Here is an 18,367-nt window from a genome sequence, read left to right as displayed (position 1 = left end):
TTACTGAGCATCTACAAAGGGACTGACATAAAAGGCTTAACACCTCCATGACTAAGGATACAAATTGGAAATTCCCAAAGGAGGAATTAAGTGACCCCAAAAATTCTCAATAAAGAAACTGCCCTGGCCAGTTTCCCTGTGGTTAGAGCATATTCCCCATCAAGGGCACGTACCTGGGTTGCAGGTTCAATCCTGGCCCTGGTCGGAGGATGTGGGAGGCAACCAATTGATGTGTCTCTCTTGCATTGATGTTTCTGTCTTTCTCTCCCCTTCCCTTTACTTCCTCTCTCTCTCTAAAAAAAAAAAAAAAAAAAAAAAAAAGGAAAAAATATCCTCAGGTGGGGATCAAAAAAAATAATAAAAAATAAAGAAAAACAAAAAATTTTTTTTTTAATTAAAAAAAGAAAAGGAAAAAAGAAACATGGCACTTGCCTGCACCCCAGTGCGTCTCCATAGAAACTTTCACGTGTTCTACGGAGACGCACTGGGGTGCAGGCAAGTGCCATGTGGATGCTGTGGAAGCGTGGTCTCACTCAGCACTGGCACAAATAGCCTGAAATGAGGAGGACCTGCTGAAAAGGTAATTTGGAAATAATGTCCATCCTAAGGAACAAAAGACAAGCAAAGACCAGAAGCACCCACCTTCACAACTGTTATTCACACTGTGAATCGGAAGCCACGAGATGGTTCAGCAACAGAACATTTTGGCGCCACACAGAAACATGCGAGCTCCTTCCTTGTCCCTGCAGAGTGAGGACTCCCACTGACAGGCACAAGCCCCTCCAACACACATGGATACACATTCTCTCTCCCTCTCACATATGCCTGCCAGCACACAGCCACCTATCTTGGCTTCTCTAATGACAGGACACAGGAGAGCCACTGGTGCTCCAGATGGTGAAGAGCTGATGCTGGGGTAGATCGCTGGTATATCCAGGAGGCAGGACTCAAGGGAGTAGACAGAGATGGTCAGAAGCTCCCTTATCAGCGTCAATACCACAGCCTATTCGTTCGGTTAATTAACCAATTAGGTTAAACAAGCTACTAGTTACCCACTTTGACAAGTTTACTTAAAAGAATCCTTTTGATTTTTTATTTCAAAAGGTCAATTCCTACTCTCCTGAAAAAAAACACTCCTACTAGGCACCTTTTTCTCTCTGGCAGTTGGCAGGTCCAGTCTGAAGATTCAAAGATGAAAGCAGACCTAAGTTAAAGATATATCTAACTCTTGGCATATAGTTAGCATGCACAAGAGGCTTTACCATAGCCCTGAGATCATACACAGCCTCTGTCACCCAACCCTCTACAATAGGCCACATTTATCATCACCTCATTACAGATGTCAATGCAGGGGCTGAGGATCTCAAGTTGGTCACAGGCATTTCACAAGGGGTGACAGTGTAAAATCCCCCTTGAAGGATTTCCTGATTCCAAAGCCAGGGTCCTCTCCTCATCACCCTATCCCACCCCACCCAGTCTCCAAGAAAACCTGTTTCAAGGATGCAAGCCACCAGCAAGCTAGGGCCATTTCAGGACACAGCCAACCCAGGAGAGCCCAGTGAGCCTGCTAGAGGCCCGATGTGGCCACCTCAGGAGGGAATTCCATACTTGGCTTCTACGCAGGTGGAGGAGGAACAAGTGGCCAGTTTGCTCTAAAACACCAGTTCTCAAACCTTCAGAACTCAGAACCCCTTTATACTCTTAAACCTTATGGAAGCCCAGGACTGGTATGGCTCAGGGTCAGCCCATGCACCAAAGGGTCGCCATTTCAATTCCTGGTCAAGGGCATGTACCTGGGTTGCAGGTTTGATCCCTGGCCCTGGTTGGAACACATGTGGGACATGTCTCTCCCACATCGATGTTTCTCTCTCCCTACCCTCCCATCCTTTCCACCCTCTCTAAAAATCAATGGAAAAAATATCCTCAGGTGAGGATTAACAAAAAAATAAAGTCAATTTAAAAAAAATGCAAAACAAAAAAAAAGTCAAAGGACTCAAAGTACCTTGACAAGTAAATACAAATGGCCAATGTATCTCGATGTTTGCTTTGATAAGAAATCAAATGCAAATTCACATGACCCTGTTTTTAGAGCATCAAAATGCTCAAGGGTCGGCATGACCGTGAGGGAAATGGGGGTTGTTCACAAGCACTGCAGATAAAAAGCACTGCCTTCTTAAATGTGCACTTTCACTCCACCTGCCACCCAGGACTCCACCTTTAAAGAAATATTCAGACAAGTGAGAAAAACTACGTGCAGAGGATGAGTTACAACAGCAAAACCCCTGGAACACCCCAAACATCTCACCAAGGAGCAGCAGTTATTAAATCACGGTGAATCATGTCCAAACACAGATGCCTGGCCTGCTGAGTCCCAAATGCACTCACTCCCTGCCCAACGATTCTTAATACCCACTTCCAGTTGGACCCTTTGAGGGGCCTCAGCCCAGAGTGTTATTGGCAGTTTTGGGAGGAGTGAGCTGGTGCGGAGCCTCACAGGCAGCGGTAATGAAGACTAGGATGCCTGCTTTCTCTGTTTACCGTGTCTTGCATTCCCTGTATTCTGCTCTGCATTTTTAAAGGGAGTACTACTTATGCCTATAAATTCTTACCAAGGGTTTCCACTGGCCTGCTTCTCCAATAATAACCTCTTCTCATCTTCGGAAAACTGTAAGTCCAGTTCAAAAGAATTAGTGTCCAGGTCATGGATATACTGCTCGATGTTGCTGCCCGCCCTCTGTGGCAGACCCGTGTCTGAGGCAGACAGGGAGTGGGAGGATGACGACGATGACACTTGCATGCAGCCAAACTGGCTCAGGAGATTGTCGTACTGCACAGAGAAGAGGGAAAAGTGAGAACAGCGCCTAATGTTCCCTAAGGTCCAAAGATGCAGACAACACTCTGACCTACGCTATACCAGCAAGCTCACGGCCTGAGGGCCTCAAAGCCCAGGTGGGAGATGAGCCGCAGAGCTGTAGCCCAGTTCTGCTTCTCCTGTTAAGTGTGGGCTGCTCTTTCTCCTCCACTGGATGGCTGGCCACTGAATCAAGGCAGGCCTGGATCCTGCCTGTCTAGATCCCTCTTTCCGAGGTGAACATGAGAAGATGCTCACCCCAGAGAGCAGCTAACCCTCAGCCTTCATCTCCAGGAAGGGAAACTTCTATAAGCCCCCATGCTGCCCCCCCCAGAGGGGGTTAGGATGCCTTCTGGGAAGAGGAGGGATGGGCACCTATGGCCCCAGAGAACCCACCCTCCGGGGTACAGAGGCTCAGTGGCAGGAGTTCAGAGCCCTCCTCCTTTAGCCCTGTGGTCCTATGTCTCTGAGTCTATGGCTGTCATTATATATTCCAATGTGACTGAGTTCAATTAAAAATAAAAATACACTCCTTTTCATCTCAGCAAAGATTAATTAAGCTTGACACAGACAGAGTTGCCTGCTATTCTGGAGAAAACTACAAACACTGGTGACAGAAAATGGACTGACTCACAAATGTACCAAGAGGCAGGGGCTGTGCACTCGCACACTCCTAGGCTGCTGAACGGGCCAGGGAGCCCCAGCAAAGACCTGGAGAGAAGTGGGCACCCAGCCTCTCCATGGCTAACAAAGAGGAAAAGGAAAGACGTCACCAGAAACAGGTGAGATGAGAATGCAGTGCATCCTTCCAAGTTCCTTGTCTCTAGAGCAGTGGTTCTCAACCTTCTGGCCCTTTAAATACAGTTCCTCATGTTGTGACCCAACCATAAAATTATTTTTGTTGCTACTTCATAACTGTAATGTTGCTACTGTTATGAATCATAATGTAAGTATCTGATATGCAGGAAGGTCTTAGGCGACCCCTGTGAAAGGGTCGTTCGACCACCAAAGGGGTCGCAACCCACAGGTTTAGAACTGCTGCTGTAGAGGGACGACTCCCTCCTGCAGACCCAGAGCGCACCCTCCTCAAGTGCTGCCCAAGCAGCCTTCACCCATGTGCTCACACAGCTTCAACAGCGGCCTCAGCCCTGCCCACTGGCTCCCAGGTAGGAGTGACCCTAGTGACTGACACTCCTGGGGCCCCTCCTGGAGCATTCTCCACTTCCTCTCTAAAAACTGCCCCAAGGCCACCTCTGGGCAGTGTCTCTCAGCTTACAGAGGCTTCCATAAGCTTCTGTGGGTGTCTCAACAAATCTGAGAAGCCAGTGAGATGACTGTTACCACCATTTCCATTTCTGCAACAGGGAAATAAGGCTCAGAATGGGCCCAAGGTCACAACCTGAGGGCCAGTGTGGAATTCAGAACCAGACCCCTGCGTGTTTCCAATGCAGGGACTGCCTCGCTCCCATGGTGGAACTGCTAGCTGACCACCATGACCACTGCTTGCTGGGTGAGTCCTATCTTGGGGGCTCCACTGTACTGTCCCAGGGAAAGCTCCAGGTGCTCTATCTCTGCACTCCATTCTTCTCCCCTCAGCAGCACCTAGTACAGACGAGCAGCACCTAGTACAGACGAGCAGCACAAACCCCAAACCTAGAAAGGACAGGTGACAAGGAGTGACAGTGGCTAGAGTGGAGGTGCTCACCAACGCAGAGTGAGGAAACCCCAGACTGTGCTGAACACTCAACGTTTCTCCAGGGGCCACCTGGAGTCCAGACATGAGCATCACCATCAGCCACCAGCATGGGGTAGGAACACAGATGAGAACAGGGTGCCTGCTCTCTTCACTCCCTGAATAAAGATAGTTTCTGCTCCTCTCATTCACAGGGAAGTCCCCTTCCTGCTGAAAAGGACACTAGACTCTCCTGGAGCCTCATGGGTGGTGAGATTGTCTCCTGTGACACATGTCTACCTCTGCAGTGAGGGAGTATCTCCTTGAGCAGGTTTTCTCTGTATTTGATTACCTTTCCAGGTCAAAGTCTTTTTCAAGGTTCACTAAACTGTCCAATTGTGAAGGGTGGTATAGGGAGCTCAGGCCGAATACTTTCCAAGGCTTTCAAACCATACAGCCTTCAAAGCCGAGGATGAGCCACCTAACAATAAGTTGTTAACCTGTAGAGCCAGTTTGAGATGGAAACATTTGAGTACCAAGAAGTCAGAGCTCTTGACATGGCGAAGGCAATAAAACAGCAGAGGGCCTAAAAAAGACACTCAAGTGTGTGTACACGCATACACAAACACGCACATGCACATACACACACAGGCCACATGAAGCTGAGCTCCCCAGACACTGAGATCCGAGACAGCTGTGCCCTCCATCAGAGCTCAGTCAGCCAAACGTGCTGCTTCCCCGGACACCCCTGCCAAAGGCACTGACGGGAGACACTAACATACTCCTACTGTCTGTGCCTTAGGAATAACAAGGCCGGGGGAGGAAGTCCTGGGGATGAGCCTTCTGCAGTCTGCAAACACGGAGGCCGCAGCTACTGCAAGGGGAAGCAGGTCAGGCTTCCTTCAAGTCTGGGCACAAAGGATATTTCAGGATAAGCAAAGGGGGATGTGTTGCTTACAACGATAAGCGGGAGACATAAGGAGCTCTTGATCTTCGAGAGGTGATACCAGTAATAATTTTAATTTGGCTCTGGATGACTCTCTTAAAGTCTAGAATTCCCACATCAACGAAAGTGGAACTCTACACATAACTGGTTAGAATAAGCCACAGTGACAGAACTCAAGCCAGAAAAATGGACTACCAATGATGGTAAGAAAACACTTGAAGGTGGATGGTGGATGCACTGCAGCTCCTTGTACTCCTCTGTCCAATTCCACATGCTTCCATAAGAAAAATTTAAAGAACAAAGTGTACTTACACCTACATCTGAGTTCAAGCTGTGACTACAACTTCCCACACATGCCAGGTGCTACACCCCTTGGGCTTGTACCACAGTTCCTGCTTTTACCAGGAACTAAAAGCTGACATTGACCAATGTCCATCCTCAATGCCATGTCCCAAAAAGTTCAAAGCAACAGCACCCTAGGCTTCTCTTGGAAAGATCAGAAGCATTCCAGAATGTTTTTAGACATATGATTATAAAAACACCAGCCAAGAGCATAAGAAAGATGCCCACCAGGAGAGACAGCACCAGGAGCCCAGGGGAAAAAGTGAAGGGTGCTGCTCCCACTAGCTCCAGACTCCCTCACCCACTATCTGCCTCTGGTTCAATCCCTGTGGGTAAAAATTATCTAGAAAAAATGAGAAAAAGGGACTCGACCACCCCAGGGCCTGATGACCTGTACTCGGGGCAGACTCACGGACTAAAGCCACTTAGTAAGGCTCAGTCTCGGTAAGAGACTCAGATTTGGGCTGCAAAGTGTCCAGATCTATGCCGGCTTCCCCTTGAGCCCTTCATCCCATGAATCAGAGTCCTGTGGTCAATGGGCACAAACTTCCTAAGCACAGAGGAACCATTTTCACAAAGTATGACAAGCAGAATCCATCTCTGCCTGGGTTGTTCTGACACACATGAGCCAGCTTACGTTTCCATAGCAGTCTTCATCATCTTCCGACATGGCTGGTAAGTAAGCGGTGAGTTTCGGAGGTGTCTGATGATGCAGATTCTCCCATGTGATGGATTCAAAAAATGAATGAGCTTTCAGAGGGCCATATCCTTCCATTTCTTCACAGCCTAATCGCTTTGTGGCATCTAAAACCTTAAATAAATGTCAAGACATGTCAGTGTTAGGGTTAAAAAGTAACTCTGATAAAAGTTCTTTTTGAGCCCTGGGCTGTTTGGCTCAGTGCATAGAGAGTGAGCCTGCGGACTGAATGGTCCCAGGTTCGATTCTGGTCAGGAGCACATGCCCAGGTTGTGGGCTCGAGCCCCAGTAGGGGGTGTGCAGGAGGCAGCCAATCAATGATTCTCTCTCATCACTGATGTTTCTATCTCTCTCCCTCTCCCTTCCTCTCTGAAATCAATAAAAGTATATTAAAAAAAAAAAGTTCTTTTTGAGTAGTTCCTTTAACTTCCCAGTACCTCCTAGAAATAGAAAGTTCCTGCATCCCATCCCACCTGGTCCCACCATGGGCCAGGGACAGACTGTCACCTTCTGGGGTTCCTTTTACTTGTCTCAAGTTTCTGTTCCTTTCCCTCTCACAGGTGAAAAGGAATCACAACTCAAAATTAATAGCAAGCAAGCATTATTTTAAAATATACAGTTGAAAATTCTAAAATGAGGGGGAAAAAATGAACTTACTGGCTTTAATAACAAAGAGAACAAGGAATCTATCTGATGGTAAGCTATCAGATGGGGGACAAAGAGCCTGTGTCTCCCACCAGCATTGATATCACAGGGCCCCAGAGCTGTCTCTTCAGGATTTGGCTGTGTTCCTCCACCCTCAGACCCACAGAGGACCAAGCATACCCTCCCAGTGAGGGGACGGACACAGGAGGGACAGGCAAGAAGAGGCAGACTATAGCCTTCTTAAACTGACCAGGCAGGCCTGACCCTGCTTCCCCAAGATCAAGTTAAGGGACAGTCTAGAGCAGTGGTTCCCAACCTTCCTAATGCCGCGACCCTTTAATACAGTTCCTCATGTTGTGGTGACCCCAACCATAAAATTATTTTCGTTGCTACTTCATAACTGTAATTTTGCTACTGTTATGAATCGTAATGTAAATATCTGATATGCAGGATGTATTTTCATTGTTACAAACTGAACATAATTAAAGCATAGTGATTAATCACAAAAACAATATGTAATTATATATGTGTTTTCCGATGGTCTTAGGCAAACCACCCCTGTGAAAGGGTTGTTCGACCCCCAAAGGGGTCACGACCCACAGGTTGGCGACCCACAGGTTGAGAACCGCTGGTCTAGAGCCAAAGTACTCCAGGGGCAGGGACAGTGTAATTTCTAGAAGCTAGATTATAAGATGGCTGCAGAGCAGGTAGAAGCTATACTCACCTGCTCCCAGCCCCAAACCAGATTCCTAGCTATATTACTAGTATAGAGCAATCAACCTGGATAACCAACTGAAGGCTAGCTGAACTGACATATAACCATGGGTTTACAGAAGAAGCCACATAGAGACTGGTAAGGAGGGCAGAGATGTGGAAAGGGCTGGCCCCAGCACCCAGGTGTATTGGCAACTGAGAAGCTAGAGGGGTATCACTATGACAAAACTTCCTCCTTCCAGTAGCGTGGGGTCTCAACCCCACTCAGGGATCCCCAACTCAGAGCAATAGAGATGGGAACATAGCATCTGGTGGTGAAAATCACTGTGGTTTCCATCTGCCTGGGAGACCCAGGTGCCACCTTCCCAGGGACAAGCACTCCTATCGTTACAGCACTAGGCTGGGAGTGCACTGCCCAGTTTCCAACTGCTGGTGAGGCCACTCTGTTGTACTCAGGTCCTGTGGAGGGGTCTGCTAGTTGCATCCATCATGACATTTGGGGCCCTATTTTTCTGGGGAGGTTTTGGCGGATACTCAGACAGTGACTAAACTGTGTGGCTTTGGAAAGAAGGCTGGTCTCCCCCACCTTGAGCCTACAGCCAGTGCCCCTACCCCCCACCTGTTGACTCACTTGGCAGGCCCTGTCCTGCTGAGTTCAGCTGTGCAGGGATATCAGAGTGTCTTGCAGAGCTGGGACTTTCAGACCATGTCTCCCAAAAAAACTTTTGTCCAGGAATCAGACAGGCAGATGCTGGGGTATGTGTGGCTACACTGCAGGGTGGGGGAGGGGGACACTCCCATCTCTCCAGCAAGTTCAGCCACTGCTACCCCAGGAAGAAGTACCCACCCACCTCCCACAGGCTTGAAGGAACCACCTCCAACAGGAGACTGTTTGGATCAGCCTTGACAAGTCCTGGATACTCTGCCCCGCTGGCTCAGTTCCATGGGAGGAAGGGAGAGTGGCTTAGATCTGAGACATTCAAAGTGTGAGTCCCTTGGAGACTATTATCTGGGACCAAGACAAAGTGCTTAGTCCCCTCCTTAGGGGTGGGCTGGCATCACCCCCATGGGAGGCTCTTTTGATCTGTCCCCCTGAGCCCAGGGCAGCTGAGCTTGCTCCTGCAGAGGGGATGACTGGCTACACCGAACCTGAACCTACAGCAAGCCCTTCCACGGGGAGCTAGAATTGGAGACTCTGGCAGAGACTGACTGGTTTGGCTCTGGAGGAGGGTCCACTTTCCCCTCAGTGAGTGCCTGACTGTGTGATCCCCAAGTAGGGGACCCACTAGCCCTATCCTCCTGATCCCAGCTGCCCTTCCCTACTGAGCTCGAAATGTATAGAAGAGGCTGTGATTCATGGCCAGCCTGGGCCCACTCTACAGTCTTTCTTTGGAAGGCTTTGGAGGAAGACCAAGCAACCTTAGGGAGCCTCAGTCCTTTTACAGATCTGCCCCCAGCTCTAAGGTGGAGGAAGCTGACCCTTATACACAGATTGGTCCCTCCCACATATACCCAGGCCCAGTAGATGTTAGCCACAAACAGTGAATAGCATGGTAGTTCCAGACAGGTAGCCAAGGCTGGTTACACAGAACGTCTGACATTGCCCAGTACCTAAACCCAGCCCAAGTAGAACTGAAATCAATACAACCAGTGGTGGGCTTCAGATCACACCAGAGCTCAACCCAACTGGCCACATAGCTGTACACCCAAAAAAGGGATGCCAGCAGGCACCAGACCCTGCTGGGAACAACTCCGCCTTGGGGGCAACCCTTGCACAGCATCTCATATGCGGTGATCAAGGTTTACCCTTATAGTCAGCCAGCCTGAAGAGTTAACTCCACTCACGAAAGAGCCAACAGCACTCAAGATTCAACTACAATAGGAGGGTGCATATAACTCACAAGAAACATTCCTGGAGCACAGAGCTCAGGTGATCTGGAAGATTGTGCCATTGATCCCAACAAGGCCCTTCACCATAAAGCCATCATAACAAGTTTGGGAGTTATAGCAGACCTACCTAATATTCAGAGACAAAATGGGGAGGCAGAGAAAAATACTCCAAACAAAAGAACAAGAGAAATCCCCAAGGAAAGGATTAAATGAAATGGAAGCAACCAAAATACCAGATTCAGAGTTTAAAACAATGGTTATAAGGATGCTCAAGGACTTTAGGGGAAGGATGGATGATCTCAGTGAGAACTTAACAGCTATAAGGCCCTGACTTGGTAGCTCAGTTGGTTAGAGCATTGTCCCTATACACCAAGGATGTGGGGGTTCAATCCCCAGTCTGAGCATATACAAGAATCAACCAATGAATGTATAAACAAGTGGAACAATAAATTGAGGCTTTCTCTCTCTTTTTCTCTGTCTCTACGCTTTCTCTTTCTCTCCCATCCTTAAAAAATAAGTAAAAGAAAATATTTAAAAACAAAACCCCCAGAGATACTAAGCATTAAAAAAGACATAGAAAAAAAAAATCAGAAATGAAAACAATCAAATTCTGGTTCTCAAACATCTCCTATCTCAAAAAAAAGTCTAGGTTGTTGAACAACCCTTTCATACTGACATATCATCATGACAAAAAAATTGTCTCTCAGGCCACAAACATAGGAGAGAATTCAAGTCAGTTTACTGCTAAACTTTGTGTTGTCAACATCTCAGGAAATTGTGCTGTGAAAACATTTTTTTTTTTGCTTTTGTTGCTGGTGAAATGGACAATTAGCACAAATTTAAAACACAAAGAGGCCCTCAAGAGTGCTAATGTTGCCAAGAGTGTGTAAGAAACTATGATCACAGGCAACTGAAGAGGTAGAAAAACTGTCGTTGATTTGGATAATCGAAAAGCAGTTAGCCAGTGACAACATTTTGGAGGCAATGACATGCAAAAAAGCAAAAATGCCTCATGCTGACTTCCTGAAAGACACCCCTAGAACTAGTGCTGAAAGTGATTCCTTTAAGGCTAGAAAAAATGGTTGATAAATTTAAGAAAAGAAATGTGTGTTTATAGATTAAATAGTACATTAGACATGTACTATATATATAAAAGGTTAAGACAGGGAATCATTGGGGATCTGGAATGAATTAATTCAATTTATATTATTTCTACTGGGAAAAAAATTCAGTTTTCAAACAAATTGCTACTCAAAGAGCCTTCTGGAACGAATTAAGTTTGATAATCAAAGTTCTACTGTACACTAGAAGGAACCATAGCAGGTTAGATGAAGCAGAGGATCAAACCAGCGATTAGAGGAATTTAGAGGACAAGAAAACATAGTAATAAGCACCCAAGCAGAGCATCTAAAAGAAAAGAGAATTCTAAAAACTGAGGAAAGTCTAAGGGACCTCTGGGACACCATCAAGCAGAACAACATCCACATCATAGGGATACTAAAAGGAGAAGAGAGTGAAAAAGGATTAGAAAATATGTTTGAAGAAATAATGGCTGAAAACTTCCCCAAGCAAGGTGAACCCAAAGAGATCCACACCAAGACACATAATTAAAATGGCAAAGAATAAAGACAAAGAGATAATTTTTTGTTGTTGTTAATCCATACCTGAGGATATTTTTCCGTCGTAAATTAATAATATTTTTATTATTAATTTATTTATGTTTTAAATATATTTTTATTGATTTCAGAGAGAAAGGGAAAGGGAGAGATACAAACATCAGTGATGAGAATCACTGATTGGCTGCCTGCTGAACGCCCCCTATTGGGGATCGAGCCCACAACCCAGGCACCTGCCCTCAATCAGAATCAAACCTGGGACCCTTCACTCTGCAGGCTGATGCTCTATCCATTGAGCCAAACTGGCTAGGGCTAGAGATAATCTTAACGGCAGCAAGAGAGAGACAGTTACCTATAAGGGAGTTCCTATAGGATGTCAGCTGATTTCTTTCTTTTTTTTTTTTTTTTTAAATATATTTTATTGATTTTTTACAGAGAGGAAGGGAGAGAGATAGAGAGTCAGAAACATCGATGAGAGAGAAACATCGATCAGCCACCTCCTGCACATCCCCACCGGGGATGTGCCCGCAACCCAGGTACATGCCCTTGACCGGAATCGAACCCGGGACCCTTCAGTCCGCAGGCCGACGCTCTATCCACTGAGCCAAACCGGTTTCGGCGTCAGCTGATTTCTTAAACACTTCAAGCCAGAAGTGACTGGTACAAAGTATTCAACATGATGAAAAAGCAAGGACCTGAATCCAAGACTACTCTATCTAGCAAGGCTATCATTTAAAATTGAAGGCAAAATAAAGAGCTTCCCGTACAAAAAAAAGCTAAAGGAGTTCATTACCACCAAACCAGTATTGCAAGAAATGTTTTAAGAAGAAAAAATGGCTAAAAATGAAAAGAAAACAGGTATAAAGAATAAAATGGCAATAAATAAGTACCTATCAATAATAAACTTAAATGTAAACTGATTGCTCCAATCAAAAGCCATAGGGTAGCTGAATGGATAAGAAAACATGATCCATATATATGGTGACTATAAGAGACCCACTTCAGAACAAGAGATACAAACAGGCCCGGGTAGTTCAGTTGGGTAGAGCATCATCCTGATAATGCCAAAGTTGTGGGTTTGATCCCTAGTCAGGGCACATACAAGAGCCAACCAATGAGTGCATAAATAAGTGGAACAACAAATCAATGTTTCTCTCTCTTTCTCTTAAAAAAATTTAAAAAATTCAAAAAAAAGCCCTAGCTGGTTTGGCTCAGTGGATAGAGCGTTGGCCTGCAGACTGGAGGGTCCCAGACAATTCCAGTCAAGGGCACGTGCTCAGGTTGTGGGCTCGATCCCCAGTAGGGGGTGTGTAGGAGGCAGCCAATCAATGATTCTCTCTCATCATTGATGTTTCTATCTCTATCTCCCTCTCCCTTCCTCTCTGAAATCAATAAAAACAAAAATTTAAAAAAAAAAGACTGAAAGTGAAGGGATGGAAAAAAATATTCCATGCAAATGGAAATGAAAAAAGCTGGGGCCCCAATACTTATATCTGACAAAATAGACTTCAAAATAAAGGCCATAACAAGAGACGAAGAAGGTCACTACATAATACTAAAGGAATCAATCCAACAAGGGGATAAAACCCTTTCAAACATACATGCACCCAACATAGGAATACCTAAATATATAAAGAAAATCTCAGCCCTGACCGGTTTGGCCCAGTGGATAGAGCATCAGCCTGCGGACTGAAGGGTCCCGGGTTCAATTCCAGTCAAGGGCATGTACCTTGGTTGCAGGCACATCCCCAGTAGGGGGCATGTAGGAGGCAGCTGATTGGTGTTTCTCTCTCATCAATGTTTCTGACTATCCCTCTCCCTTCCTCTCTGTAAAAAATCAATAAAATATATTTTTAAAAAAAGAAAAAGAAAATCTCAGTGGACATTAAAGGGGAGTGACTAATATGGTCATAGTAGGAGATTTCAATAACCTACTGTCATCAATGGATCTTCCAGACAAAAAAATCAACAAGGCAACAACAAACCTAAACGACACAATGAATTAGTTGGACTTAATTGATATTTATAGACTATTTCATCCCAAAACAGCAGAATATACATTATTTTCCAGTTCACATGGAACATCCTCAAAGACAGATCACTTGTTAAGACACAAAATAAGCCTTAATAAATTCAAGATTAAAATCCTATCAAGCATCGTCTCTGACCAAAATAATGAAACTAGAAATCAACTACAATAAAAAAACTGAAAAACATTCAAACACATGGAGGCTAAAATAGCATGTTAGTAAATAACGACTGGGTTAGTACTCAGATTAAGGGGAAATAAAAACACTACCTGGAAACAAATGAAAATGAACACACAGCAACCCAAAATCTATGGGACAAAGCGAAAATAGTTCTATGAGGGAAGTTCATAGCATTACAGGCCTACCTCAAGAAAAATCTCAATCAATCTAACCCTTCCCCTAAAAACATTAGAAAAAGGAAAACAAAACCCAGAATAAGTAGAAGGAAATAATAAAGATCAGAGCATAAATGACATAGAAATTTAAAAAAAAAGAACAATGAAACTGGTTCTTTGAAAATATAAACAAGGCTGATGAACCTATAATCAGACTCATCAAGAAAAAGAGAGGACCCAAATAAGTAAAATCAGAAATAAAGAGATGAATTAATAACTGACACCACAGAAATACAAAGGATTGTAAGAAAAGACTATGAACAACTATATGCCAACAAATTGGGCAACCTGGGCAAAACAGATGAATTCCTAGAAATATACTATCTTCCAAAACTGATTCAAGAAGAATCAGAAAACCTAGAATAGACAGATTACAACTAATGAAATTGAGGCAGTAATTTAAAAACTCCTAGCAAAGTTCTGGACCAGATGGCTTCACAGGCAAATTTTACCAAACAGTCAGAAGAATGCACACTACACTCCTCAAACTACAAAAAAAATTCAAGAGGAAGGCAGACTTATAAACTCTTTTTATGAGGCCAGCATTATCCTAATTCCAAAATCAGACAAAGACACTACACAAAGAAAGAGAAGTATAGGCCAATATCCCTGATGAACATAGATGCAAAAATCCTCAACAAAATATTAACAAACCGCCTGGCTGGTGGCTCAGTGGTTGAGCAATGACCTATGAACCAGGAGGTCATGGTTCAATTCTTGGTCAGGGCAGGGCATATGCCCAGGTAATGGGCTTGATTCCCAGTTGGGGGCATGCAAGAGGCAGCTGATCTCTCTCACTGATGTTTCTATTTTTCTCTCTCCCTCTCCCTTCCTCTTTGAAATCAATAAAAAACAATATATTTTTTAAATTAGCCAACCGATCCAGGAATACATTAAAAAGATCACATATCATGGCCAAGTGGGTTTTTTTCTGGGGATGCAAGGTTGGTACAATATTCTCAAATCAATAAATGTGATACACTACATAAACAAAATGAAGGATAAAAATCACATGATCATATGAATAGATGCAGAAAAAGCATTTGATAAAATCCAGCACCCTACAAAAAAGGGCAAAAACAAAAAACCAACCCCCCACATACACACAAACATCCCACACACACAATGAAACACCAAAAAATAAAATCGAGCACACATTTATGATAGCAACCATCTGTGGTGTCAGTAATATGGGAATAGAAGGATCATATCACAACATGATAAAGGTCATATATAACAAACCTACAGCCAACATCATACTCAGTGGGCAAAAACTGAAAGCATTTCCCCTAGATCAGGAACAAGACAAGGATGTCTGCTTTCACCACTCTTATTCAACACAGTACTGGAAGTCCTAGCCACAGCAATTAGTTAAGAGGAAGAAATCAAAGGCATCCAAATTGGAAAGGAGGAAGTATAACTGTCATTATCCTCAGATGGCATGATACTGTACACAGAAAACCCTAATGATGCCACCAAAAATTACTAGATCTAATAAATGAATTTAGCAAAGTAGCGGGATACAAAATTAATATTCAGAATATTGGCATTTTTATATACCAATAATGAACTATCAGTAAGAGAAATTAAGACAACAATCCCATTTACTATTGCAACAAAAAAAATAAGGTTACTAGGAATACATTTAACCAAGAAGGTAAAAGACCTGTACTCAGAAAATTATAGGACATTGACGAAAGAAACTGAGGAAGATACAAATAATTGGAAGCATTAACATCATTAAAATGTCCATACTACCAAAGCAATCTATAGATTCAACGTAGTTCCTATTAAAATAGCAATGGAATAACCCTGGCCAGTGGGCTTATTTGTTAGAGAGTGGGACGGGCACCGAAGGGTCTTGAGTTTGATTCCCGGTCAAGAGCATGTTACTTGGATTGCAAGTTTGATTCCTGGCCCTGGCCAGGGTACATGCAGGAGACAACCAATTAATGTGCCTTCCTCACATAGATGTTTCTCTCTCTCTCCCCCTCCCTCCCACACTCTCAAAAAAAAAAATTCAATGAAAAAATTATCAAGTGAGGATTAACAACAGCAGCAAAAAAATACCAACAGCATGTTTCACAGATCCAGAACAAATATTTCAAAAAATTTATATGGAACCAAAAAGGACTCCGAATAACCTCAACAATATTGAGAAAGAAGGTCCAAAGTTGGAGTTATCACAATACCTGATATCAAACTATAACAAAGGCCTGTTAATCGAAACAGCCCGGTACTAGCATTAAGTACAGGCATATAGATCAATAGAACAGAACAAAGAGCACAGAAATAAACCCGCACCTTTATGGTCTATTAATATTTGACAAAGGTGGTAAGAACACATAATGGAGTAAAGACAGTTTCTTCAATAAATGGTGCTGGGAAAACAGAACAGGTACATGCAAAAAGAAAAGAAACTAGACCACCAACTTACACTATATATAAAAATAAACTCAAAATGGATAAAAGACTTAACTGTAAGTAGCAAAACCATAAAAACTCTAGAAGAAAAGATAGCCAGTAAAATCTCAGACATCTTTTGTAGCAATACTTTTTCCAATATATCTCCCAGGGCAAGGGAAACAAAAGATAAATAAACAAATGGGATTATATCAAACTAAAAAGCTTTTTTGCACAGCAAAAGAAACCATCAACAAAATGAAAAGGGAATCCAATGTATGGGAGAACATATTTGCCAATGATATATCTGGTAAGGAAATAATTTCCAAAATATATAAAGAATGTACACAATCAATACCAGGAAGACAAAAAATCCAATTAAAGCACTGGCTGGTTTGGCTTAGTAGATAGAGCGTTGGCCTGCAGACTGGTGGGTCCCAGGTTTGGTTCCAGTCAAGGGCACAACATGCCTGAGTTGTGGGCTCGATCCCCAACAGGAGGTGTGCGGGAGGCAGCCGATCAATGATTCTCTCTCATCATTGATGTTTCTATCTCTCTCTCCCTCTCCCTTCCTCTCTGAAATCAATAAAAATAAAAAATAAAAAAAATGGGCAAAGGACTTAATAGACACTTTTCCAAAGAGGACATGCAGATAGCTAATAGACATGAGAAAAATTATCAGTGTCACTAATCAACAGAGAAATGCAAATTAAAACCACAATGAGATATCACCTCCCTCCTGCCAGAATGGCTATCATCAATAAATCAACAAACAACAAATGATGGCGAGGTTGTGGAGAAAAGGGAACCCTTGTGCACTGTTGGTGGGAATGCAGACTGGTGCAGCCATTGTGAAAAACAGTATGGAGTTCCTAAAAAAGTAAAAAAATGCTATATATATATATATATGGCCTTAACTGGTTTTTCTCAGTGGATAGAGCATCGGCCTGTGGACCAAAGGGTCCCAGGTTCGATTCTAATCAAGGGGACATGCCCCATTACAGGCTCGATCCCCAGAAGGGGGCGTGCAGGAGGCAGCCAATCAGTGAATCTCACTCATCATTGATGTTCTATCTCTCTCCCTCTCCCTTCTCTCTGAAATCAATAAAAATATATTAAAAAATAAAATAAAATGCTATATATGTGGATGAGAAATGCTAAATGGTACAGTAATTTCCTGTCTGATTAAGGTCAAGAATTAGGCATTTGGAAACTGGAAAGGGCTTATGATGAGACAAGGTAACAGATACAAACCTATCTATAATCACTATCAACCCATAAATAGCTTTTTATTAAATACTAGTGGTCCAGTACATGAATTTGTGCACACTGAAAGGAAATTAATTAGAAGAAATATTTTAATATCGCTATTCACCCTTTCTCTATAATAAAAGTGTCGACCAAATTTACACTTTGATTGACAATGACAGATGGAAACACATGCATGCGATTGGCGGCAGTGAGAGCTTTATATGTACTGTGCATGCACAAATCAACTTAGAGATAGATAGATAGATAGATAGATAGATAGATAGATAGATAGATAGATATTTGATTAATTAGACCTGCTTTCTGATTTAGCTAAACTTTTTCCAGCCCAGTGAAGCACCCCAACTTCTCGTTCAGGTCAAATTGTCAGCAACACAGCAGTAAATATCATGAACCAGATTATTACTGTAGATCACTCAAGGAGAACAAGGGGGAAAATATTTAACTGCAGCAGTGTTTGACTATATTCTGAGCAGTGAGAAAACCTGAAGTCATTTGCAAGGTCCACCATTTCTTATTTCTTTTCAGTCGGGTCAAGTTTCTAAATCTCTGTTTTCCAGCTAATGTAAAGAAAATAGGATTCCACCAAGTCTCCTATTTACCTACTCCAGGACTTCTATGAGGATTAAATGAGATGAAGCACAAGAAAATGCTTCACAGACATTTGGTTAAAGCAGCCGTGGGCAAACTACGGCCCGCGGGCCGGATCCGGCCCGTTTGAAATGAATAAAACTAAAAAAAAAAAAAAAAAAAGACCGTACCCTTTTATATAATGATGTTTACTTTGAATTTATATTAGTTCACACAAACACTCCATCCATGCTTTTGTTCCGGCCCTCCGGTCCAGTTTAAGAACCCATTGTGGCCCTCGAGTCAAAAAGTTTGCCCACCCCTGGG

General features: G+C 43.5%; 1 protein-coding gene across 2 annotated transcripts in view; it reads right to left on the bottom strand.

Annotated features, from left to right (window-relative positions):
* Positions 1 to 18,367, bottom strand: part of PDPK1 (3-phosphoinositide dependent protein kinase 1) — a 92,762-nt gene that overhangs the window by 11,007 nt on the left and 63,388 nt on the right. For both annotated transcript variants that reach the window (XM_036309790.1, XM_036309789.1), the window contains 2 exons: positions 6,449 to 6,622; positions 2,610 to 2,827 (listed from right to left, as the gene is read on the bottom strand). In XM_036309790.1, the coding sequence (XP_036165683.1) occupies positions 2,610 to 2,827; positions 6,449 to 6,622 (392 nt within the window). The remainder of the gene's footprint in view (positions 1 to 2,609; positions 2,828 to 6,448; positions 6,623 to 18,367) is intronic.

The sequence above is a fragment of the Myotis myotis genome, unplaced genomic scaffold (assembly GCF_014108235.1).
Source record: "Myotis myotis isolate mMyoMyo1 unplaced genomic scaffold, mMyoMyo1.p scaffold_m19_p_5, whole genome shotgun sequence".
In the NCBI taxonomy this organism is placed as follows: domain Eukaryota; kingdom Metazoa; phylum Chordata; class Mammalia; order Chiroptera; family Vespertilionidae; genus Myotis; species Myotis myotis.
This window is presented reverse-complemented; position numbering and strand designations above follow the sequence as displayed.